The following is a 26,204-nucleotide window of genomic DNA, read 5'->3' as shown; positions in this document are numbered from 1 at the left end:
CTTAACAGTGCCTTGCTTTCTGTGACTGCAGCATACTGAAAGCCACATTTAGTCCTTGTTTCACAATGTATCTGCCAGGTTATTTCTTGGAAATGAAGGTGCCTGAGTCTTAACTCACACATAAGACTCTCTAGAGGTGGTAACCTGGGAATATGCATTTTCACAACCACCATTCTGAGGCACGCAGGAGTTCAGTACATAATCAATTTGATACTTAGGCAGATAGCATAAAGCATATATAACCAAGAATGCAAACCTGAAACTGAAAATAGATACAGCATTTAAAGCCTGCAAAATCTCTGGTCTCTTGGTGCTTGTGCTACCTCCAGTGCCCTTATCATGACGATGCAACCAATGCCCAAACGCACCCATGTCCGAACTGCAGTGGTGAACAGCCTTGTCTCACATGAGACCTCACTGCCAACTGACATTGGCCATGCCATGATTATAGAGCACCCAGCCAGAATGACCAAACTTACACCTCACAGGAGGGCATGGAGCCAGACACTATTGAATATACTGGGGGGGGGAGGGGGGCGAAAAAGCAAAACAGCTCAAAATCTGTCTTTATGATGAAACTTTATGTCCATTATGTATTTGGAAAGAAAACAACAAAACCAACAGGTGACGTTTGCCTCTGCAGACTCCTGTTTAAGAGACATTATCTTGGTCCTTTGTTCACAACCAACACACTCCTTTGTTCTATTTATTTAAAAAAGAAAAAAACCTTTAAGATCTAAAGTTCCTCTTGATTCTGCATTTCTCAACTTGTCTTTCAGCATACTGCCATCAAGGTAACAGAACAACAGTAAAGCCTCAACTCCTTTCACAATATAGCCATAGCAAGTCTCCTGTCACTCACTGATGGACAGCAGACTTGTCGGACCAATCAAAGGGACATAGGAGAAAACTGAGACTGGCTGAGACATAGTGAGTGTGTCTGGAAAAAAACTGTGGAGAGCCTGGTGACACTGTATCAATGAAGACCACTGTAATGTGTATGACAATGCCTCAGGAGAGCAAATTCTAATGATCAGTCTTATAGCTGGAATAGCCTGACATCATTAGACACCAATTAAACTAAGTTCTCGAGTGCTTCTGACGTTCATTTAGAACCATCTGTTTCATTCAGGCAGTTGCTGCTTAGACAGAACTTATAATCTGTCTAAAAGTTTCACTCAGCTGATGTGGCAGACTACACGTTTTATACAGTAAACATCACTATGCAATATGTGCTCATGTTAGTTTTTGTTTAAACCCCAAATAATTCAGTAAGGAAAATTACCTTTTAAGTGAACACACACACACATACACACAAATAATTACAACTGTGTCGCGATGTTAGAAAGCACCAAGAAGTTCATTTAAAAAGATTTTAGCACTCTGGGCTTAAAGAATGGGCTCAGCAGTTAAGAGCACTCCATGTGCAAGCCTGAGGGCCTGAAGAGGCTTGACTTCGAACTCTAGGAGCACATACACATCTGGCATGCCCATAGACATCTAGTCAACCCTGTCCTGTGTGGAGCACACTATAGAATTACTATTTTGTAAGATTATATACATATTTACAAGGAAAAAAAACACTGGAAGTTTGTATGTCAAAATATCAAGAGTAGTTTATTTCAACATGGTGAGATTACATGATTTGTTTCTATATTTCTAAATTCTCTTTAAATTTTATTTCCAATCCTTATGTACTACTTTTATAAAAAAAAATAAAAGCGGGATGGAGTGATGGCTCAGCAGTTAAGGCACTCGCCTCCAAACCCTAATGACCTGCGTTTGATTGCGCAGAAGCCACATAAAGCCTGATGATCAAATTGGTACATGCATCTGGAGTTCATTTGCAGTGGCTAGAGGCCTTGGAACGCCCATTTTCTCTCTTTCTCTCCTTGCAAATAAATGAAATATTTAAAACTTTTTTTTTAAGCAATCTTGTTTCAAAGGGGCAAATAGTAAAAAACACAATGTTGGACCAAAATGAACCCACAATTCTCAGTTGTCATAAAGCATTGCAATCATGACTTGGAGGCAACATGGCCCGCGAGCTGAGGGGCCTTCCAGCTCCCAGCTTGAAAACTGACCTGCCCGCAGCCTCTGGTGCTGCTGACACGCACACAGTGGTCACCTTAACAGCTGTGTCAAACACCGGTACCTGCACAGACACCCACCTGAGAGCGTTTAGAAGACCTTCTACACTATTAGGAGGTTGCTCCTTAAGAACTTTGATACAACCTTTCATCTATGGAGAAAAGAAAACAGAAAAAGTAAAACATTTGCTTTTTATCAATCAGTCATTTTCAAAACAGCAAAACTTAAACTGGAAGTACAACTATTTATAATTACAGAGATTACATATTAGAAATGTCAAATTATTCATTACTAGAAGACAGAAGAAATACACAATTGTAGTCAGTGAAGTAAAAGTTTCTACACACAAACACAAAAGTTCCACCCATAACAGCTGAGCGTAGTGACAGAGGTAGGAGGGTCACTGTGAGTTCAATCAAGGCCAACCTGAGACCACACAGTGAATTCCAGGTCAGACTGGGCTACAGTGAAACCCTACCTCGAAAAAACAAAAAAAGTACCACCCATAAGTGAAAACCATACTGCTAAGGGAAGACTTCTGTAAAGGGTGTCAGTAAGCAAATTAAAGGAGAAAACAGATTTGCTATAGGAAAAGAGAAGTTTCCCTTGATAGAAGCCTATGACAAACAGAGGACAGGAATCCTGTGGAGCTGGAAGGGGAGCCCAAGAGCCCTGAAGGATAGGGTAACATCAGGAACTGGCAGGCAGACAGCAGGGACTTACTTCAGGAACTGACGGAGGGTGAGTTCAAGAAGGTTGTCTCAAGAAGAGAACATAGCACAGGAGAATGAACACAGGCTTTGGAAGCCAGAGACAGGTGAGACGTTAGCAACCTCCCAGTCTCCCACTTACTAGCAATTCTAGTACTTAATTTCCTAATCTTCAGGTGCTTTACTAGTGAAGCGCTAAATTCTTTAACCGAGGAGTATTTACGTCATGAGAACAAATGTGAAATTTCTCAGGCACAGTTAAATTAAGAGCAAACTTGATAATATCACCACCACTATATGGAATGTCGATGCTACTACACATGAATGGTGCTAAGAGAAACCAGGAAATGACTTCATTTCTAACAGAAACTTTCCAAGAGAGAAGGAAAGGAGAAATTTGGTAGTAGTCACAAATTATCATGGATAGGTACACAAAATCCTTCACTTTCTCACTGGAACACTATTAGTAATTTTTAAAATATATTTCAAAACAATCCCCTTTTTAAAGAGGCCTTTGACAAAGGAATTAAAGGGCATTAGAAAATTTCTTTTACCTAATTACTGACTTATCTTGCCAAATATTTAGAAGGGCCCTACACGGAGATGCTGTATGGAAAGTTATCCTTCCATCTTCTAACTCTACCACTATACAGACTACAGAAATGTGGCAAAAGAGCAGAGAGAGGCTAGAGAGACGGCTTAGTGGTTAAAGCACTTGCCTGTGAAGCCTAGGGACACAGGTGTGATTCCCCAGGACCCATGTAAAGCGGATGCACAAGGTGACGCACATGTTTGCGGTGCCTAGAGGCCCTGGTGTGCCCATTCTCTGTCTCCCACCTCCTATCTCAAATAAATAAAATGGTTTTAAAAAAAGCAGAGTGGAAACCCTCCACTGTCACACCACGACCAGCCTATGACAGCCAGCATGCTGGCTCTATAAATAAAAGCTTATATAACTTACATCAATTTTGGACGTTTTAGCAAATGCTCCCACTGGATGTACATGGTCATAGAGTATTATGACGCCAACCATTACTCTTAAACAGAATGACACTGTCTCTTCATTTGTAAATCTGCTTCTGTATTCCCTGGAGAGCAGAAAAGATTTGGAGGGATAAGGCTTACCACAATAAATGTTCTGATTCCACTTTTCTGTTCTGACTCCTTCCATCTCCAAACAGGACGACCAAGTTCTATCTTTTCTACAAGGAGGATCCCAGAGATGAGGTGGTGATGGTGACGCAGTTATTACACACCTATTCTGATCTCTGTCTGCACCCATCCCAGTACTGTACCTCCTCCTAAACGGACAATTTCAGGGAAAGCAACACCAAAACCACACTAAGTCCACGGACAAGTGTTCTGTGCTATGTCATGGTAAAAGTTTGGGGCTGAGTGCTGTGTGACGGTCACTGCCAATAACATGACCAGAACACTCACTAGCTTCATGGAGTAAGGATGCTATTTTCTGGGCAGCTTGATTTAGACACATTACTGCATCTGAATTTTTCTCAAATTTCACCATATTCTTCTGTCATTTAGGAAAAAGTAGAATTTTGATTTGTATGGGAACCACAGCAAGAGCCCAGATCCAGAGTGGGTACACTGGACCTACAAAGGTTTGGCACTGTGTATGAATCCCATCACTTCCCAGCACCCTAGCCTCACACACAGGAAGGCCAGGAAGGCATGAGAGGTGATTTGGCCTCTGGCTTCATGAGGCTTGCTGATAAAATTATGCGTAGAACAGAACCTTTGAAAGTAAAGTGCCACATTCAAGTCACCTAGTAAAAACCTTATCTTATTCAAGAATCCAAGAAGGATTCTTTCTGATTGCTGACTTTAGAAAGAAACCCTCAAAAGAGAATTCATGTTCATGCTAAAAAACAAAGAACAGACACACCTGGAGAGATGGCTTCATGGTTGGGGTGTTAGCCTACAATGTAGAACCCAGGTTCAATTCCCCAGTGTGGAGCCAGATGCACAAAATGTCTGGAGTGCACTTGTGCCTAGAGTTCCATTTGGAGCAGCTGGAGGCCCTAGCATATCCACTCTCCACCCTCCCCCTCTATTCTCTGTCTGCTTCTTTGATACTCAAATAAAAAATAATAATAGTAAGAGGAACAAGCCAGGCATGGTGGTACATGCCTTTAATCCCAGCACTCGGGAGGCAGAGGTAAGAGGATCGCTGTGTGTTCAAGGCCACCCTGAGACTAAATAGTTAATTCCAGGTCAGCCTGGTCTAGAATGAGACCCTACCTCAAAAAAACATAATAATAATGATGATAATAATAATAAAAATAATAAAATAATAATGTAAGAGGAACAAAAGGGACAAACTGAACAGTAACTTTAGCACTCTGCCAAAGAGGCAAATTCTTTACTGAAAGCTCTTCTCCTTCCCCATAAATATCACACAACTCTTTCTGAAACAGGTTACTCTTACTGGCCTGAGGTACTTGGAATCCAATACTATGCTTAACCAAAAGATACATTATTCTAACTTTGTTCATGCATTCACATTTTAAAGTTGGGATGTGCTTAATATCCACTTTTCAAATAGATGTATTTGGGAATGTTTTGAAGTACCAATCATCCCAATAGTCCTGCTAAGGTGGAAAAGATCAGCTAATACTCACGGTGTTTCCAGCATGACTCTGCATACACTAGCCATGGTACTTAAACAATCTGTAGTATTTTCTATTGGTAAATTTTTATTCTGAAAGTATACAGAGAACAAAAAAAGTAATGAGGTTATCACTTAAGAATAATTACTCAAGAAAAACTAAGAGCATCAAAAATTAGCAATTTCATTATTTGGTTTCTACTACCAATTTTTCAAACAATGGCCTAGATATGTCTCTGAGCTTGAAAACAGCCAAAGAGCCTGTGGTCCTAGAAAGAGCTGCTCTCTGGGCCAAAGTAAGCATATCCATGCAGACAGAAGGAGGTGTGAAGCCAATGGACTTATCCCAAGAGTAATGAAAACACTTTATATAGCCAGAGAAGGGAGTGGATGTGGCATATGTTTTAAGAGGATTAGTTGGCTCCTCCATGGAAAAAAGGACTACAGTGTAGCCAGAGGGGAGAAAGGAAGAGCAATTAAGAGAAGATAGGTAGCAAAGGTAGCAAGTAAGAGAATACTTAGAGGAGGAGTTAGTTGTCAGATCCATTATGTATCTGGGAGGAAGAGCCATTAAGATTGTTGCATGGAGTTAATGATGTAAAGAAGGAAATAAAGAAAAAAGTTAAAATAATATTCCTTAAGGTGTCTGCTTGTACAGGTGGCATTGTTAATTGAGAAAGGAAAGATCGGAGAAAAGGGACGGAAAAGGCAATCAAAGGTTAGTTAGGCCATGTGATCACTGCAGTGTTCAAAATACCTCTGGAGACAGATGGTAAGCAAGTGTACAGCTGTGTAAGGCTTTGGGGAAAGCTCAGGACTCAACACACATCTTTGGGGATGGGTCAGCTTAGAGACGGTATTTAGCAAATGGAAGAGCATCAAAGTAAAGACTAGTTCCTAGGTAACACTCACCTCTGATACAAACTTGGTTGTAGCATCACTTAAGGTCTTGAGCATTGGGGTTGCCTCAGCATAAAACAAAGACATTCGATTTGCCAGTTCATTATTTACTTCATTCTCCCCTTCTGCCTACATAATAAATAAGAGCACTGGACATTAAATGTGATGACACACACGAGGACTAAGAGTACCACCTGCTTCAGCAATGCTCATTACACTAATCAATCACATACTCTTAATATTAGTTTCAGGACCCTCTCATCTCTGGTCAGACATACATGAGTCTCTGGCTTCTACCAGAAGTGGGAGAACACTGTTTCTTACCTGAACTTTTCTGCTTGTCTCTGTTTTATAGTTTGAAATAATTTCCCACTTTGATTGTGTGATTTTTTTTCCTCTGGTCTCCAAACCAACCACATGTGCACTTTTGGGTGCTCTCATGAACTCCAGGTTTGCTACCTACGTAATTTCTCTATACTTGGTCACTACGGTTATAACACTATTTACTACTTACACATTTCTCATTTGAGTATTTCTCTCTGCTAGTCTTCCTTAAGTCACTATCATTTGCCTTTAAAAAAAATTGAACATTTTTTTTCTAAAATATGTTTTATTTATTTATTTGAGAAAGAGAGCAAAAGAGAGAGAATGGGTATGCCAGGGCCTCCAGCCACTGCAAACAAACTCCAGACACACGTGCCCCCTTGTGCATCTGGCTTATCTGAGTCCTGGAGAATCAAAGTGGAATCCTTTGGCTTTGCAGGCAAACTCCTTAACCACGAAGCCATCTCTCCAGCCCCACTATCATCTGCCGTTTTTGAAAGGGGGTAGTAATGCACTCTACCCAGGCACTATGTGGTCTCAGAGTGGCCTCAAACTCACGGTGATTCTCCTATCTCTGCCTCCACAGTGCTGGGATTAAAGGTGTGCGCTACCACACCAGGACATTTGCCCTTTTACCTTTCTTCCATGGGGAAACCCAGAGCGGATGCTATGAGCATTCCTTCTAAATCTCCTCACACAAGTGCCTAAATTCTATCCTCCATGTGCTTGAAGATTTACTCTAGTCTCTATTTAAAGGCCTCAGTTTCTCTTAAATCCCAATCTCCCTTAAATAAATCCCATAATTTGTGATTTCCCCCTAAATAAATGATTCCTAATTAAAAAAAATAGTTTCAGACCTTCATGTCCACACAATACTTAAAAATGAAAAGACTGTAAGTGATAAACAATTTTAAAGAAGAACAGCTACTGAAGTTTTTTACTAGGTATTATGGAATTTTAAACACACAACTGGATGGGACTTTCCACTGTACCAGAAACTGCTCCAAGGGCCACAGAAACTATATCCTGTCCCCCATCATTAATATGCAAGTACCCACAAAACACCCCAGTCAATGCCAACAAGCAAAGACAGAAAAGGGAAGAGAACGGGACTCAGGCTACAGCTGGGAAGGGCTGAGCTTCTACGATGATGACAAGAACAAGGGAGGTGTGTCTGTGTGCCACTCACGCCACTGGGGAGTGCACTTTAGCACATTCAGTGTAAAGGGGTAGCAACTAGCAAAAAGAATAAAGTGTGAAAGAGAGCTCTAAAGGGCCTTAAATGCTATCTTAAGGTTATGGCTTCCTTTCAGGTAGAATAGGCAGCCATTTATAGTATTACAAGAAAGGAGAAGTAAGTAATCTGCTAAAGAAAACTAGCCCGTAACAGTAGGCAGAGTTTTCCAAAAAGGTGAAGCTTCTAGGTCTGAAAATTAATTAGGCTGCTATAAAATAACTAGAATGAAAACTGGGTCTCAGCTACAACACAGGTAGTACGAGATAAGAGGAAGGATATGGAAAAACTGAACTTAATCTCACTGGAAATGATGTACTGGCTTTTCCTAGAATTACAAGACAACACTAAGATATTCCTAATGATGGGCTAAAGACTGAGTTATTAAAAAGATAGATACTAGAGTCAACTTTACACTAGGAGTTGTTCGGTGTAAAACCAAGCTGGTTTCAATATAAAAATGTGTCACAGAAGAGAAATCTTAACCTCCAACTGGTTGGTGTCTATCTTACAACAACCCCTTCACAAGTACTTTTTCTTAAAGCAATAAAGAAATGGTGTCTTTGGAATCTTAAAAGAAAAAATGTCTAATGCCATTTAACCACTCCTTACACTGTTCCAGTATTTACTAAACTACTCAAAACGGCCCAAACTTCCTCGGGGTGTTAATGTTATACAGACCCAAATCAACGTTACTGAAGTTGTAATGGAAATTAAAGACAAGGGAAAGTAGACAGCACCACATGCTTTGCTTCAGGTTACTCTCTCTTCCCAAAGCTGTGGTTGCCTATACTTACCAACTTTAATACTAGCTACAATGTCTGAATGAATGAACAAATAAAAGGGATAATAGTGGGCTGGAGAGATGGCTCAGTGGCTAAGGCACTTGCCTACAAAATCTAATGACTGGAGTTTGATTACCCATACCCACATAAAGCAAGATGCACAGTGGCACATGCATCTGGACTTTGTTTACAGAGGCTATGGTATGCCCATTCTCTCTGCTTGCAGCCAAACAACTAATTTTTAAAAAAGGAATAAGGGCTGGAGAGATGGCTTAGTGGTTAAGGTGCTGGTCTGCAAAGGTTAAGGGCCAATTTTCAACTCCCCATATCCCATATAAGTCAGATGCACAAGGTGATGCAAGTGTGCAAGGTCGCACAGGCGCACAAAGTGGCACACACATCTAGTGTTCAACTGTAGTGGCTGGAGGCCCTGGCATGTCAATGTCGATTGTGTGTGTGTCTCATAAAGGCGTGTGTCATCACGCTTGCCCCCACAAAAAAGGGGGGAATAAAATGAACCAATACTATCATTCTTGCCAGCACCACCTCAATTCAAAGCATTAACTTACTGGAACATTATTGATCCTCATACGACTCAATGTTCTTCTGTAGTAGCTGAAGTCATTCTGTATGGCAGGATTGGTCATCTAAAGAAGGAACAACAACGTGTTATATACCAAAATGTTAATTTCATTTCATAAAAATTAAGTGAAAAATCAGCCAAGTGTGGTAGCATTTTGAAATCTGAGGCTGAAGGATCTCTATGAGCTTGAGGCCATCCTGGAGCTACAGAACTCCAGGTCAGCATGGTCTGGAATGAGACTGTCCTGTGCAAAAAATATAAACAAACAGGGCAATTCCCCAGCTGACTAAGTTTACATACTAAGAGTTTCTGTTCAAAATATTAATAAGAAGATTAAGTGATGCACCCATGAAATATCCAATGAAGCGAGGCAAACAGAAAAGAAAAATAAAATAGAAAAGAAGCTCAATATTGCCTCAATAATTTTTAAAATAAAGACCGAATACTAGGTGATGTGCTATTTGCCATATATCCAAAGACTGGCCACTTCCAAGTCTAGTTCCCCATTGTTCAAGGTCAGTAGACATCACTGAAACATGTTAACCAAGTTTCCAGGTTCTCCTCCTAGTGCTTATTAAAAAACAGGATTTGTACAACAACCAAGGCCAGGAAGATATTCTACCTTGAGTTCATCAAACCGCAGAGTGAAATGAAGAATTTCTGCAAACTGCTTGGCAAGAGCCTGCTCTCGCTCTAGATGCTGGGTGGGGGAGTACGGGGTGCTCGTCAAGGCTCCCAGAAGTCCTCTTAGTGCTGCTTCTAGTGAAGAGATTAAAAAGTTGTCTCTATCTCTCAAATATTTATCATTGAAAAAGCGAATTCATAATTGCTTTGATGTCCAATTCCCAAAAAGTAAGGTTTCATTAAAAAACAGATAATGTACATATAATCAAATCAAAAATATTTACATAGTTCATTACTAATGTACGTTAAATTTTTACTCAAACTGTTTAATACAATGAAGGCCTTAAAGGATCTAATTTAATTTTATAATTCTATAAACTCACATTCAAAATAATCAAAATAATGTATGTGATTTGAATTAAATGGGATCATAGGACAAATATTCTATTCCTTTCAATACTGCACACTATAAAACTAGGCTTAGTTGTCCACTGCTGATAAATTAGCCCAGTGAAAAGAACCTAGTATGTTGAATGTATTTATCTTGAATCCTCAGGCAGTCCCAAAGTAAGCCCTTGGAGCAGAAAGGAGAAAAGGGCAAGAGAAGGTGGGTGTCTACAGTCAGCACAAGCAGTAGCTTCCCACAGGTAGCTGTTTCCATATGAACAGCTTGGGGGCCTCAGACCAAAACAAGTACAGGAAGTCTTTCAGGCCAAGAAGATTAAACCTTGTCAGCACCACTCAGTACCTTCCTAATTAGTGTGGTAATGTTGGCTTTGGTCCTCTCACACTATGCAAACCGCAAGAACAGATTCCTCTTCTGCAGTACAAGCAGGGCCTGTGTGCAGTGTGAAAGCCCGCCCATCAGCACCGTAGGATTCTGAAAGGGTCAGCTTGTCGTCTATGGTTGACTCCTGGTGCTATTTGCCCTCATCCCTAGCTACACCGTGAAGTCAGCAGAGAAGAAACAAGAGGTTGGAGGGGGAAAGGCCAAGAGCCAACAGACATGAAGTCCAGATAAGATCCCAATTATTTTATTGTTTTTTTTTTTAACTTATTTGAGTGTGTGAGAATGGGTGTGCCAGGGCCTCTGGCCACTGCGAATGAACTCCACACTTTTGCGCTCCCTTGTGTGCATGTGTGACATTGCACACTTGTGTCACTGCTCTGGCTTGCATGGGACCTGGAGATTTGAACATGAGTTCTTTGGCTTCACAGGCAAGTGCCTTAACCGCTAGGCCATCTTTCTAGCCCAAAATTCCAATTATTGATATGATCAAGACCAGAAAAAGTAAGGTATGGGTAGTATGCCTCAAAACCTAAAACATCTATTATTGCTATTACTGTTCTCAAATACCTAGTACATATGTTCCCCACTCATTCATCAAGCATTAAGTCCCTATCGTACAGGCAAAAAGCACATCCTGTTATCAAGGAAACCAGAAACCTTAGTGACCAGGTTATTGGCAGAGAGATAATGCTAAATCAATTAAATCCTAAATCCTTACTTTAGTCATAACTTTACAGAAGCCCCTAGAGTAAAATTATCGAAGTTCAAGGTTCTCATGACATAAACAAACTCAACTGCTTTCACTATATACTGTTACTACATCCTTTGCTGAAGCAGAAATAGCACCCAGGGAAGATACACTCACTAGGACTGATTAAGTCCAATGGCTTAAACTCTGGAAAATATTTAAACCCACTAAGTTCGGTCTATTTCCCAGTTGTTCTTCACTGACACACACCAAGAGATCAGGCTAGCTTCAGAACCTGAGGCAATTAATTTACACTTCAAATGTGCCATGCACTAGGAGCTCAAGAGAGTCTATGTGGTGGCCAGGGCAACCTATATGAAAAGGGCTGACAAAGCTCCTAGAGGACTGCAGAAGTACAGACCACACAGACACCTGACTGAAAGACAAGTAATTATAAAAGAACTATTTCCAAGCTTTGAAAAATAAATTACAGTTTTAACTTATAATAAGAAAAGGATAACTTATATAACCCTTCTATTCCAATTACTGCCTGTATCCACACTTAATAGTCTATCCTAAGGGCGAGATGTCTCAGGGGCCTATCACATACAAAGCTCTGAATGCTAAGCCCAACATGGAAAAGAGGGTCCTAACAGTTTTTCCTTGGGCTTTTGGATTATTTAAATTTCTGTATTTTTAAAATCACATGGGAAAAATTTATTGTAGATATGGAGCCAAATTCTACCAATTGGTTTCTAATTCAAAGACCCTTCAGCATGCAAAGAAATTAAAGAGACTTCCCTCTAGAAATAACTTGCTGAGGAAAATGGTCTAAATAATTCACACCTGTGCTGACAGAAATATCAGCACATTACCCAATAGTCCTAACTATACCCACCAAAGTTCAGTATCTTGGACATAAGATACTCAAGATAACTTTTGTCAATAATAAACATGGCTTTTCACTAAGAAAGTCAAAATTATAGAATTTTAAACTTACCTAACCTCTGAGAAAATTCATAAAATTTCTTTAATTTGCCTACTAGTGGCACGACAGCACCCCATGCCTTCTCTTGCAACTTCTCATCTGCTGGATGCTGGATTGCCTTCAAAACCCAAAGAATAAAAGTCAGGTTTTTAAAAGTCACATTAAAGTACAAGTTTTATCAAATAAAGAAAACCTTGATATTATCTATAAAAAAGATTACTGAACCCAGGATCACTGAATGTGGACTTTTTCAACTCCACAAATACTTCAAACCCCAGTGTAATAGATGTGTCTTTTTACAATTAAAATAAACTGAGAAATGCTTAACTAAGTTTATCTTGGTATCTTCTAGATGCACCAAAGGAAAGGTTTCATACTGTTTCTAGTACCACACATATGTACTTTTACCATCTCTACAGGGGGAAACAAATGCAAAAAAAAAATGATGATCCCAAACTGGGAAAAGACTAAGAAATAATCATCAAATCTAGTGGGACAGGCTGACTCTACAAAACCCAGCAAACAAAAACCTAAATCAACCTGAAAAATGTAACTTAGAGATTGTCACACAGACTTACTCCCTTTTAACTAAAATCCTTGTCTTTTTTCAATTTTCTACTAGTTTTCCTGAAGATGGTTAAAAAAAAAAAAAGGCAGCTTCAAAACTGAAAAGGAAGAAATCAAACCACAAGCTAGAGATCCGCATTGTAAGCAGGACTTTCCATACTCAGTTCCTCAAGTTTACAGACCATCAATAGCAATGTCAATCATGTGATTGCCTAGCAACATTGAATGAGAACCTGGTATTTCAACATGTTATGATCTGAGTTTCTTGTCATATTAATTGACTATTTCAGCATCTTTGATAGTATGCTAATGTATCTGAAAAAATTACTTTAGGTCAAGACCAGACTCAGTATGTTTGAAACAAGCAGTATAAATTTAATTATTTAGGAAATAAGCAAACAGATAAAAACAAATTTCCATTTTATTTTCTTAGGAGCACACCTAATTTTTCTTAAAGGGTTTCAGTATCAACAGTCTTATAACATCAGAAGCCAGGGCATCTACTTTTCTTAGTGAATAGGGCCCTGCCTCACCTGGACGCAGAACTGAGTACACAGTGCTCCTTGCAGACATATATTTACGGCTCTCCGTAAACTTCCAGTTCCCTCCTCTCACCCCAACCTCACTGCTATAAGGGGAAGTTTGAGTTCAATACTCATTAGAGCTTAACATGCAAAAAGGTTACTTAGTAAATGTTGATGGCAAGACATTCTGGGGCAAGCACCACAGCTCAGTTTCAAAAATGTTAAAATGCTATACAGAGACACATTCTAGCATTAGTGGAAAGTTCTTCCTTCCCTTTATACTAATCTACTATAGAGAATATTTATTTACTTCATAGATTTTATTTCAAATCACTATCATATTTTAAGTCTTGTTTTATTTTTCCAAACGATTTTAAGTTTTATTTTATCCACAGGTTCATGTGTGAGCTCTTGTGCTGTTCTTCGCCTTCCACCTTGTGGGAAGCAGGGTCTCTTGCTCACTGCTCCTTTTATAAACTTCTGGGAGAGTTTTCTGACTCCCTCCTTGCTTAGGTACACCGGGTTACAGAAGCATACCGCAGCTCCTTTGTACTTTTACATGGGGCCTGAGGATCCAAACTCAGGTACTCAGAGGTGAGTGTCTACCGCCCAGTCTCCAAATACTAATGAAAATATACTCAATTCCACATCATTAGCATGCTAACTGGAAAGTGGGTTACCTGAGCTTATGGCACATATAGTACCTGCGACACTGTTTACATGGACTAATCTCATAGCAACTCTATTGATGCCTCCACTTTGCTATAGTTGATCAAGGGAATCATAAAGCTTTTACATTTCTATTTCTTCTTGAATTCTGTACCTACTTGGAATATATCTGTAAGATACAAGAGCTTAGTATAAAAATACAAATAATTTTTTAGTTATTTTATAGATTGCCAAAGTGAACTCTAAAAGATAACCATTTTAAACTGACCAAGACGACTTTGACAAAACCACTCAACTTTCTGACAGAGATGCGCATTCACTGTCTAAGCTGAAAACTGATTCCACTGGCTATGCATTCCCAGAGGTTGTGATGAAGCCTCTTCCAAGTCATACTAAGTAACAAAGCTAAGTCTTAGCACTGACTATGGCAGTGATACAAGTTATAGCAGTTCTCTCTATTTGGCACATGAGATTTGACATGTATTTTTGTTTTGGAATATGGTCGGGTTTTCTACTACTCAGAAACCTTTCATTAAGCCTACCCTTCAGTATAAATTTCTTATGAAAAATGTTTCAACAGCTTCAAGTTTTTGTTCCCCGTCTATAGTATATTTTAGTATTACATAGCTTTAGTTCTCTAGCTTACATTCATACTTTTTATCTATTTTACTTACCTATTTCTCTGTCCTTAATTTCTTTTGGTTTGGTTTTGTGAGACAAGGTCTAAGTATATATATATATATATATATATATATATATATATATATATATATATACACACACACACACACACACACACACACACACACATACACACACACACACATATATATATGCGCGCACACACATACATACATACATATATATATGTGTATATATATATATATATATATATATATATATTTATTTATTTATTTATTTATTTCACATGGGCATCCTTCTGCTTCAGCCTCCCTGGTGGCTGGGATTCTCTGACTTCTCTGTCCTTAAATTCTTTGCCAGTGTACTGATGGTAACCTTTGTGATAAGTCTCAAAGCCTAGTAAGGATCAGTCTCATACCACTGCTTCCCCTACTCCCTTACTTCTATGTGGTTTTGTTATTGTTTGTTTTTGATAGATCCTGTTATCCCCATAAGCTTCTTAAAAATATTTTGAGACATTTCTTTACCTTACCAAATCATGGAGTAGTATAAGTGTATTGTACGTGTGGTTACATCCTCAGGCAATTACAAGAGTCACTGACTAGGGACTCCTAGGGAGACTTCAATCTTTGGTCACAGTGTTGAGAGTTCCTGGTTACAGAGCATACGTACCCTCCCTGAATACCTTACACATCCTTTCTCATCATTGTACTGTCTTCTAAATTTTAGTGTGTATTCAAGTGAGTCTATAACCTGGGGGAACACTTTCTCACTGCATGGAACCTTTCCACATACAGATGCAGGGTAACCCTTCTAATGGGAAACAATGCTACTTGAAAAAACCTAAATGTCAGTTGTGGTGGCACACACCTTTAATCCCAGTGCTTAGAAGGCAGAGGTAGGATGATCACTGTGATTCTGAAGGGCCAGCCTGAGTCTACAGTTAGTCCCAGGTTAGCCTGGGCTAGTGTGAGCCCTACTTTGGGGGGAAGAAATTCTGAGTTCAACATCCTTTAGAGAAAAAAAAAAAGCGCAATGAAGTGTCTTTGTAGTGAATGAGATTTTTTTTTATTGACCATAGATAACTGTAACCAAATGCGAAGAACTCAACTATGAAATAATCTGTTATCAACATGAGGTCACTATCAAACACTTCAGAATATACTGTGAGTTGGTGTGACTTATAGGGTAAGAAATACTAAGTGTCTACAAATGATTGTGCATTAAAACCATATTTAACATGTTTTGAGCCTGTGACTCAGTAATAGTTGAATGCCTTCACTTAGTAAAATCTTAAGATTTGGATTAAGCTAATAATATAAAGTCCTATATTTATTTCTTCAACAGTAAACTGCCTACAAAGTACTGTTCTAGGGACTGATAGCAAATTATGAAGGAAATCAGGCTTAATCTCAAGTTCAAAGTAGAGTGGTACAGATGAACACTGATGATTGGTTTCTTTTCAAGGAAGATGATTACCATAAAAGTAATGCACTGCAGCTGGGAAAATGTCAAAGGTGATTGTTTACAAAGCCTGCCAGCCTAGGTTCAATTCCCTGGCAACCACATAAAATTAGCCATAAGATGGAGCATGTGTCTGGCACTTGCAGCAACAAGAGACCCTGGCACACACACAAGACACACCCACACACCATCCAGCTGCAGTCACACTTTACCCTGCCCTCACTACTATACCAAATACAAGAGAAAAAAACAAGGTGGATAGGATGAGAAGATACCAAGAATAGCAGAAGGGAGAACAGCCTGCAAGTAGTAAACAATGAGAAGGGCTAAGGGAGGTCTCCTGGGTTCCGTAGGCCAGCTGGGTAAGTATGTACAAGGGAAGACGTCAGCAGAGGAAAAGCAAAATGGAAGATGTTGTTGAGAAGGAAAAGTTCTAAGAGTAAAACTCAAAAATGGGCTGGAGAACAAAGGTCAAAAGATGACCCAGTATCTTCTGAAGGGAGAGGACTGGACGCCGAGGCACTTGCACTCACTGTTCCCTCATGGGATGAAGCCATCAGAGGTGGCAGATGGAGACCTACTGGGGTGATTTCACTTTCTCCTAGGAAACTTAATAGATGAAACAGTCTGGTCACATAAAGTTCCCTTCTTCCCCCACATCTGCTCCAAAGCAAAGAGTTCTCACTGAAAAATATCAATTTCAGGTGTGAGTGGAACTGAAAACATGAAGAGGGATGGAGGGATGGCTTAGCAGTAAAGGGGTGCTTGCTTGCTTGCCCGTAAAGCCTAAGGACCAAGGTTCGATTCCCCAGTACCCACACAAGCTAGATGCACAAGGCAGCACATGCATATGGAGTTTGTTTGCAGTGGCTGGAGGACCTGGTGTGCTGTGTATGTGTGTGTCTCAAATAAATGAATAATTTTTAAAAAACATGAAATGTATACATAATCATTTATGCACAATGCTTTCCTTTGACCCTTCATGAAACCAACAGAAATTAGGGAGAAGTCAGATACAGTGAATTTGAGCTTATTAGAAATTGGATTCATGTGCTTTACCTCTCGGATTTCATGGCCAGCTCCTCTGTATGACTGCAAGTCCTCCAAGATGCCTTCTGCATCTTTTAATACTACATCCACCTGATTGTAAATCTCCTTCTCAGATTCTGTAGGCTGGGCATCTAAACAGCATGAAAGCACAAGACAGTTGACAGTGACATGAATTTTTAATATGTGTATTAACTATAAGAAGTTATAACCCAGATTTCCACAATGAGTTATTTTTTATTAATTTGCTCTTCTTAGAAAAAAACCAGTAATTATACTAATTCTACATTTAAATAACTAGCTTCAAGTTTATAACAATTATAGAGAAGCAAGGAACACCAAATATCTCTATATAACATTTAGTTTAAGTTACAAATTATGACTGGCATATTAAACCACCCTGAGAGTTATAATAAAAATTTAAGCTTTTTATTTTTAGACAAGGTCTTAGTACAGTATTCAGGCTGGCCTCACACTTACTATATAGCCCAAGCTAGTCTCAAACTTCTGACCTTCCTGCCTCAGCTTCCAGGAGCACTGGGCCTCCAAGCATAGACTACAATGCTCAGCTGCTGATGTATGTAACGACAACTGTCTGTAGTACATGGTACTGTCACTAGCAGCAAATAATCAGCTCTATTCTACTTTAAAAGACAGTAGGAGTAAAAAACCTTTATATTAAAGGATTATCCTCATCTATGGTTTAAGACTGACTGACACTACTTTATTTTCCTATAAAGTTAACAGTGGAGTTTTCCTTTCAAAAAAAAAAGAATAAAAAACTTTTCAAAATATGGTTTTAAAGGCGCCCGCTGTCCAGGGAACCGTTTGCAGAGGTCACGGGACACAAAGACCCTGGGAGCGCCGCTGCTGGCCGGCCAGCCTCGCGCGCAGGCAGAGCTCGGATGACAGAACTATTGCACGTGCCCGAGCTACAGACAGGAGGTGCCAGGGCACAAGAGCCCTGCGTTTCTGGAATGGAGGGAGAGAGAACGTGCAAGGAGAACTGCAGCTGTCAACACCCTCAGCTTGGGGAGGGGACAAGGAGCGGGGCATTTCTACCACCTGTGGTGTCACCTACGGGACGTACGCTGACAGATGTCAAAACCTGGGTTTCTAACCACTAGACATAATGTACAGAATCTTACTGTTAATGATTTAGTCACCTGTTTCCTGTAAGAACAAATTTTAAAACACTTCTTTCTAATTTTAGAAAAAAGGTAGATTCTATAAAGAAAAATTTTTCGTTACTCTTTCCTATCAGACCACATTCAACACTAAAAGGTAGGCATGTAAAATGATAAACATTATGATGACTATAATGTCTTAAATAAGCAGAATTCCTCCATAGTAACATTTTATCTTATAGGAGGAAGGCAATTAGTCCAAATTTATAAGATGAATTAAGAACACTTTTTGATAAATCTTCATTTACCAATCATGTAAAACCAGTACCTAGACTATCTGTATCCACTTCCTCTCTCTACTAATACACAGTGATCTATTTATTTATCCCTTTACTTACAAAATTAACAAGACAAAATTCACATATGAAACTAGAAGTTAAGATACCTTAAAACTGTAACTTAACTTTTTGATCAGGGCAAGACATAATTCAATTTCCCCTATTACCAGCCAGCTACTCAAAAAATACACATTAAAAAAAAATCTTTTAATCAACAATTTTAGTCCCAAAGTTTTAACTCCGTGTACATAAAACTCCATGTACATAAAAAAGTGCCACAGCAACAAAAGGTAATTTTCACATGTAAAGCCAACTTGAAAAAGTCATGCTCACATATATGTTCTCTTCTTTTTCAAGTTTCTTTTCAGAACTTCTTTTAAGTAAAAATAATACTTAAATAAGAGGACTCAATTGAAAAATTAGAAGACTGTGTCCTGAGCTAGAGGCACTAAGAACCAATGCTGCCATTGCAGAGAAAGGCAAGAACTGGAGAAACCAGTGTCTGTCACTCTAGCAGTAATGTTCTCACACTTAGCCATACCATATTTTTCAAAGCAGTAATTCAACAAACACTTAAAAAAAAATAAAATAAAGCACACCCATCACTTTTATACTTACACCAGATGTAGCAGAGACCAATACCTTTCACATGCAAAAGTGACAATTCTTTTTCACATGGAATCGTGGACTACAGACACAGCATCAAGAGTAGACACAGAGTTTGAACTTATGAAGTGGGAATTCATGACAAAGGACAATATTTTATCTATTACAGATCAGAAGTTTAAAGACTCAAGTATCTGTTTGGTGTGGTAACTAGCTATTAACATAAAAATGTGACATTAAGACTCACATACAAACAAAATATTATCAAGGAGGCTTAAATAGACCTTGTAAGTAGTTAATAACTAGTAAAGACTTATTAAGTACCAGAAATTTAAAATTAAAGGAGAAGACTCAAGTTTCCCCTAAGGGTGGGAAAAATACCCAGTACCACACTGATTCAACATGTTTTAGACTGTCACAGGAAAGTCACACTTATAATTTTGAAAGCTGCTGAAGACTGCTGTAGAGACGAAGACAAACAGAAGAGCAGACAGGTAAGCACTGCTGTACTAAAGCAAGTCATGCAAAGGGAAACTACCAGGGAGGAAGACTGGACAGGAAAGCACCTTCCCCCCAACGGCAGATTCAGTGCAACCAAGACTTGTCACTTTGATTTTTCATGGCAAAGAGTAGCTTGACTGTTTCCAGAAAAACACACTATTTAGCCTATTAACCCAAGGATATTCATTTGATTGCAAAATAATGTATCTACTGAGCATAGACAAGAGTCACTGCTTAGCAATCTAGTTTTAAAAACTGTTAAGGGGAAACTAAGGCATGTTTTAATAGCACTTATTGTGTCAAGGTCGAAAAAAGATTTTAATAATTTCATAACAATAGGGTAGAAAAAGAATTCTCTAGCAGACTCTTTAGCAGAATAATCATAAATAACTGATAGAGTCAGGAATACTATAATAAGAGGGAATAAAAATTATCTATGAAAGAAAGAATAAAAAGCAAGCCAACACAAAAATCATAATTGTGGTAAGAGATCTTTCTGCTTTAATCCTATGCTCATTTGCTCAGTCACTATTGACAGCTGATCTCCAAAGTTCCATCAAGGCCAGGAACAAAATGCTTATGACCTACCATTAGCTGCAGCTAGAGACTATCTGATCTCGAGTTTGGAATGCATGAAAAATGTGCAAACCTAAGTAAGACCCCAGCTTTAAGTAAAGGAGTCTATTACATATTTTAATCTCTGGCCAATTTTATACATGATTTTATTTTAAAAATTACTTTAAAGATGCTACCCAAATAGAAGATATTTTGTAGCACAGGGCAAAAAGCAATTGAAAATATGCAAGAGATAAAATAGAAAACATTAGACTGAAGGGTGGGTGCTGATGTTTAAGTAATGAGGGTCACAGGCAACACAGAGACAGAAGAGTGAAGGGATGGCTCAATAACAACTCACCAGTCACCAAGACTCAAAGAAAGATTATATTTCTCTTATAAATCACTATTCTCAAAAAGGAAAAAGGCAACTTTCCTATGACCTACCTGGATATAAGCAAATCAAGTTTGACAAACATTCAACTTCTTTGACTTACAAAGCATTTTGCTAGGTTGGGAAAGGGCACAAATCCAAATAAGATGTCCTCTTCTCCCATGAACCCAAATTTAGTGAGCCACTAGATACAAGGGTTGCTAAAGATTTGGCAGTAAAATAAGCTATTAATTAATAATGCTAATAGCAGGAAATTCCAAGAATTAGAAGAGGTTTATACAGGCCCTACTTGCTGGTTTTGTTTTTCAGAATGCTGTCATTAGCACAGCTGCTGCCAACTTTTACAGAACAATTCTGGGTATAATTATATCTTGGCTGAACTATTAGTAAATAAAAATTGACCACAAAAATGGAGCTTCAAGGGAAAAACTCCCTATATCTAGAAAATACTATGTTCTACTGAACAGTCTCGTGCCTTAAGGCCACTGTATTAGTTGCTGCTTCTTTTTACACCTTTCACTTATCTACTAGAAATTCTCTAATTCACCCTCCAAAGCACAATCCAAACATCACCTCCAGAAGTCTTCCATGGTGGTGATAAATTCACACCTCTGATCTACACCATAAATAAAATGATCGCTGCATTTCTGTCTGTACTACTAGATGGAGGGCTCCCCCAAGGGAGAGGTTCTATCACCTACTTTTACATATCCAGGACCTACTGGCTGGTACGTACGAAGAACTAAAGTGATAACAGTTTGGGGAAAGGGGTAGACTAAAGGGCAAAGTCTTCATTTTACAGCCTGTAATATTCTAGAAAGTCATGTTTAAAATGTACAGGAATGTTTAATTTGATCATTCTGATGCAAATGACGGTTATGTCTGCACAGAATTATTTCTGTATGGCCCTATGGAGAGGCTATGGCCTAGATTTGACCACTTAAGAATAATGGTACACTAAACTAGTGGCTAGTGTCTTGACTTCAGGTATGAAATAGCTGGAGAGGAACCATATAAAAGTCCCTATTAGTTCCTAATGATAGGGTTCACACACTCAAACATTTCTTTTTTTTTTTTTTTAAAGAAAGAAAGAAAGATGGCTGGAGAGATGAGATGGTTTAGCAGTTAAGTCACTTGCCTGCAAAACCTGGGTCCCCAGGTTGAACTCCCCCAATACCCTCGAAAGCCAGATGTACAAGGTGGCAAATGCATCTGGAGTTCGTTTGCAGTGAGTGGCTGGAGGCCCTGACACGCTTTCTTTTGATATATAAATCTGCCTCTTTCTGTCTCTTCAACAAAACATTTTTCAAAACAAAAAAAAAGTGCACATGGAGAGATAAAATTAAGAGACCACTAATGTCAGGATAAAGACATCTAAATAATAATAAGTAATTTCTTCTCTGTTAAGCAGTGCTATCTTCACTAAATTTCCTTTATAGAATATAAGCAGTGTCAAACCAATAGTTCTACACTGGCTGATAAAAGCCACTAGTATTACTTTAAAATTTGTATCTGCCTTTAAAAAATTTAATATAAATCTGAGTGTGGTGATATACGCCTTTAATCCCAGTACTTGGGAGGCAAAGGTAGGAGGACTACCGTGAGCTCAAGGCTACGCTGAGACTACATAGTGAATTCCAGGTCAGCCTGAGCTTGAGTGAGACCCTACCTCAGGGGACAAAAAAGTTTAATGTAGAGCTCTCATTGGTGATTTCTGTCATGTAATTTGAACCTTTTCCTAACATTAAATGAGGTATTTAAATTTGAAGGATAATGATGCACACCCCAAGTAGAGTGGAAAGTTAATATCAAATGATGTTTTCAAGTTCTGCATTTGAATTCATGCTTCCCACCTGACCTCAACAGAATGCTGGTCTCACAAAGATCAAGTGCCAAGTCTTGAACAAGATCTTGACTACATCAAAGCCAAGATTCTGCAAATGTAAGGAATTTGGGACAAAAGGAAAAAGAAGACAGAATAGCAGAAAAATATACAAGACCAAGTATGAAACAGATGCAAATAAACTAAAATACAGCTTTAATGTAAACTGCCTCATCTGAAATAATCTTCAAGCCGGCAATCTGCTCAACATGCCCAAGCTGATTAAAATCCTGCTTAAGCATGCGTTTGAAATCACTGGAAAATTGTTCAAAAGGGTCAGGAAAACTCAGATTCATCTATAACATCTTTCCCCAAAACTCCAGTAAGCATGCACTTGAAATCCCTGGAAAATTGTTGAGAAGGGTCAAGAAAACTCAGATTCATGTGTAACCTCTTCCCTGCAAGCCCTGGTTATTTAATATGGTCCTAATAATGACACAACTAATCTTCATAGCCTGAGTGTAGTCCCTAAATGGAGACAGTGCTTTTATAGGAATGTTAGAAAAGTGAATAAATATCAGAGACCACAAAGTATTCTGCAAAAAGGAGACATGCTATCTCTTGATCTGTTTGTAAAAAATATCCTGGCTTAAAAAGGGGAAAATATAATGGTTCATACTATATAAAATCGTAAAGCTAAACTGAAGTTACTGGGAAAGACACTGACTAGGGCTTCTCTTCAGTGCCTATTTTTTTTTTCAATCAGAAAAAAAAAGCATGCAGAAACTAGTTCAAATGTTTAAGAATGGAAGGGAATCACATGATTTAAAGCTATCTCTTCACCCTTTCCTAACAATTTTCTAATCACCAGTTATAATAGCAACATTCACACTAACACACCAATTCAGCGTCACTTTTCTGACTGACAAGCAGCGAAGCGCCCAGGCTCTGCGGCGTGCGCGAAGCGACTGCACTTACTTACCTGCTGCTCTCAGACCAGCCCCAGCAGCCATGCGACACGGAACAGGCAGAAGGCAAATTACTTAAAGGTCTGTGAACCATATTATTTTTATATTTATTTAGAAAAGTAAATCCTGAAATACACAATTATTTTCAATTGCTCAAATTATCTATTAAAATTAAAATAATTTAGGTTCACACTTACCTTTTAATATTATGCCCAAATTACTGAGCTTTGAATGGCCTTCATGAACAGATTTATGTTTAAAACACTTTCATATATGTAGGCAGGAAATGAAACATAATCAGTTTCTCCCAAATGCAGTATTGTTTTTCCTCAAATACTGCTATTAGTAAATCTTGAGGTAGTATTTTTCCTTTTTAACAATTTTTTTCATAAAAATGTTTTTATTAGGCCAAATTATAAAATAATCTTCAAGATATGAAATATCTTGTAGACTTCAAATAGACATTTTATCATTTAATTAATTAAATAATGATTTCCAGTTCTAGAAGGCACTAAAATTTTTCTCAAACAATTCATAGCTCAGTCATGCAAAGCAGTTAAAATATGGCAAATTGGAAAAACATTCATTTAGTGCAAGACAAACGCAGTCTACTGCAGGCAAAGAGAAATAGATATAAAATCATCTTCTCACTTTCAAAATCAAGGAAAAAATTTGGCCCCTGCTCAAGGTCTGTGCATGTCAAAACTTTAAGAAGATTCCCCATGTTAAGGTACCTGTCAAGACAAGAATGAGAAAAGAGAGAATATCCCTTTATAAAAAAGAACATCTGAAATTTACTTAAAAAAATAGTAACAGGGAAAATGTTCATTAGGCCATGAATTCGTCCTTCAGGTTAGCCAGACTGCTCTGGCAGACAGCAAACCGGGCTCTCAAGGCGTGGCTATGTGGGCCTAGAGGTGAAATGTGGGCTCTCCTGACAACGGCACACGGGCACACTGCTGCTCTACTTCTTCTCAAAAGTCTCCCAAGACAAGTTTCATTAAGGGCTTACAATGAAAAATTCTGTAAGTATTCCAATAGTACTAGTATTCTGAAAAAGAAATTGCTGATCAGGAATTATTCACATGTAATTTTGTCAATATAGCAGTGAAAACAACAATTTATTTCAAAGCCAAATATTAAGAGATCTGGCCATAGCTCACCTTCACAACTCATCTTAAAATAGAAAACTTCCCAGATGCTACTGAGTATAACACATGTTTTAACCAAATTTGGATTACTGGTAAATTTTTGGAAGTTATTTAAAGTATTAGCTCCATCTATGCAGCACAGTTCACTTCTTCAAGAGCATCTGAGGGTGGTGAAGTGCCCAGGTTGTGTGGCACAGCACAGAGCACACTGTGAGGACAGTCATCGCAAGGCCGCTTGCTTCATGGACTAATGAAAGGACAGCACTGACTACAGACTCAACATGATTTTAGCAAATGAGAAACTGAAGAATTATACATATGATGGTGATGTTTGCCTATGATTAAGTAAAAAAAAATCATGCACGCTTTGTTTGATTTCCATGTTTAGTTAACAAATATTCTGGCTGGCCTTCACTGTGGTGTGAGTATAATCCATCTTGCACCTTTACCATTATGCACCAGCTGTGAAGGGCTTAAGAGACTTACTTTCAAAGTCCAAGAAAAAATGTGCTGCATTGTGGTCTATGTCCCTGGTTAGCACCTTAATGAGATTACCCATGCCAGCAAACCTAAAAATAAAAATGGCAACATCATTTAGTTCCAGTGAAAGGTTTTCAGCAGAGGCCTGGGATTCGGCAAAGCTGGCTTGCTCATAACTGCCAACAGGTGCAGGTTTACATGCTTCTGGCACTGACAACTTGGAAATTTTCATATACCTAAAACCAACTTGGTATTTTTCATATACCCAAAAAAGTTACATAAAGCAAGATGGGGAAAGGGGATCCTAGTCACAAATAACTTGCAATATTTACATTTGATTAACATCTATGCTAATGTTCATGTAAATATGCTCAATCTAAACAGCAAAACTAGATTTTCCAAACAATTAAATATTGAAACCAACATTTTTAAATCAGTATAGGTATTTTCCTTCTTTCTGAATCAAATCCTACTGGGCATACAAAGAAGATAGTTTTCAAACCACATTTAACTATTAAACCAAATCAAATTATCAATTAATGACCCATTTAAGAAAATCAGCATACAACAAATATTTTTTCAATCTTATAAGTTTATCTAACTTTTATTAAACTCCTATACTGAATCTGCAGCTATATATAACTACACATGGTATGTCACTTAAAAGTTAGCATACAGCAATTAATAACTTGGTAAGTCTGCAGAACAAGTAACAACAAAGGTCCTGGCATAACTCTCACCAAGGATTCGCCAAACTCAGTCAAGATGAAGGTGGATGGTGGCTTCAAAAGCAGCTTCAAACCCGGATGCTACAGTAAACAAGGAGGGCCAACTATGACAGTAGAGCTTCCCAGAGCCTCACCCTACTTCCCTCAACCTCCAGGACTTTTTTCTCTATAACCAAACTTCAAGAATATGAAAATGAAACAAAACATAACAGCAAAAGTATTTTAAAAATAAAAGGAGGCACCACTCACCCCACTGTAAGAACTCTAGTAAGAACCAG

The 26,204-nt window shown here is 38.5% G+C and overlaps 1 protein-coding gene across 12 annotated transcripts in view; it reads right to left on the bottom strand.

The window, feature by feature from the left end:
• Cyrib (CYFIP related Rac1 interactor B) overlaps positions 1 to 26,204 on the bottom strand; it is a 160,441-nt gene that overhangs the window by 9,337 nt on the left and 124,900 nt on the right. For 6 of the 12 annotated variants that reach the window (XM_045143395.1, XM_045143398.1, XM_045143396.1 and 3 more), the window contains 9 exons: positions 24,219 to 24,301; positions 17,269 to 17,390; positions 12,356 to 12,461; positions 9,876 to 10,012; positions 9,240 to 9,317; positions 6,340 to 6,456; positions 5,441 to 5,520; positions 3,763 to 3,889; positions 2,172 to 2,242 (listed from right to left, as the gene is read on the bottom strand). In XM_045143395.1, the coding sequence (XP_044999330.1) occupies positions 2,172 to 2,242; positions 3,763 to 3,889; positions 5,441 to 5,520; positions 6,340 to 6,456; positions 9,240 to 9,317; positions 9,876 to 10,012; positions 12,356 to 12,461; positions 17,269 to 17,390; positions 24,219 to 24,291 (911 nt within the window). In that variant the 5' untranslated portion in view covers positions 24,292 to 24,301. Of the gene's footprint in view, positions 1 to 2,171; positions 2,243 to 3,762; positions 3,890 to 5,440; positions 5,521 to 6,339; positions 6,457 to 9,239; positions 9,318 to 9,875; positions 10,013 to 12,355; positions 12,462 to 17,268; positions 17,391 to 24,218; positions 24,302 to 25,204; positions 25,288 to 26,204 lie in introns of all 12 variants that reach the window. The other 6 variants (XM_045143401.1, XM_045143402.1, XM_045143404.1 and 3 more) reach the window with 3 other exon arrangements.

This window comes from Jaculus jaculus, chromosome 2 (assembly GCF_020740685.1).
Source record: "Jaculus jaculus isolate mJacJac1 chromosome 2, mJacJac1.mat.Y.cur, whole genome shotgun sequence".
Lineage (NCBI taxonomy): Eukaryota > Metazoa > Chordata > Mammalia > Rodentia > Dipodidae > Jaculus > Jaculus jaculus.
Note: the sequence above shows the minus strand (reverse complement) of the source record. Positions and strands in the feature narration are given on the sequence as shown.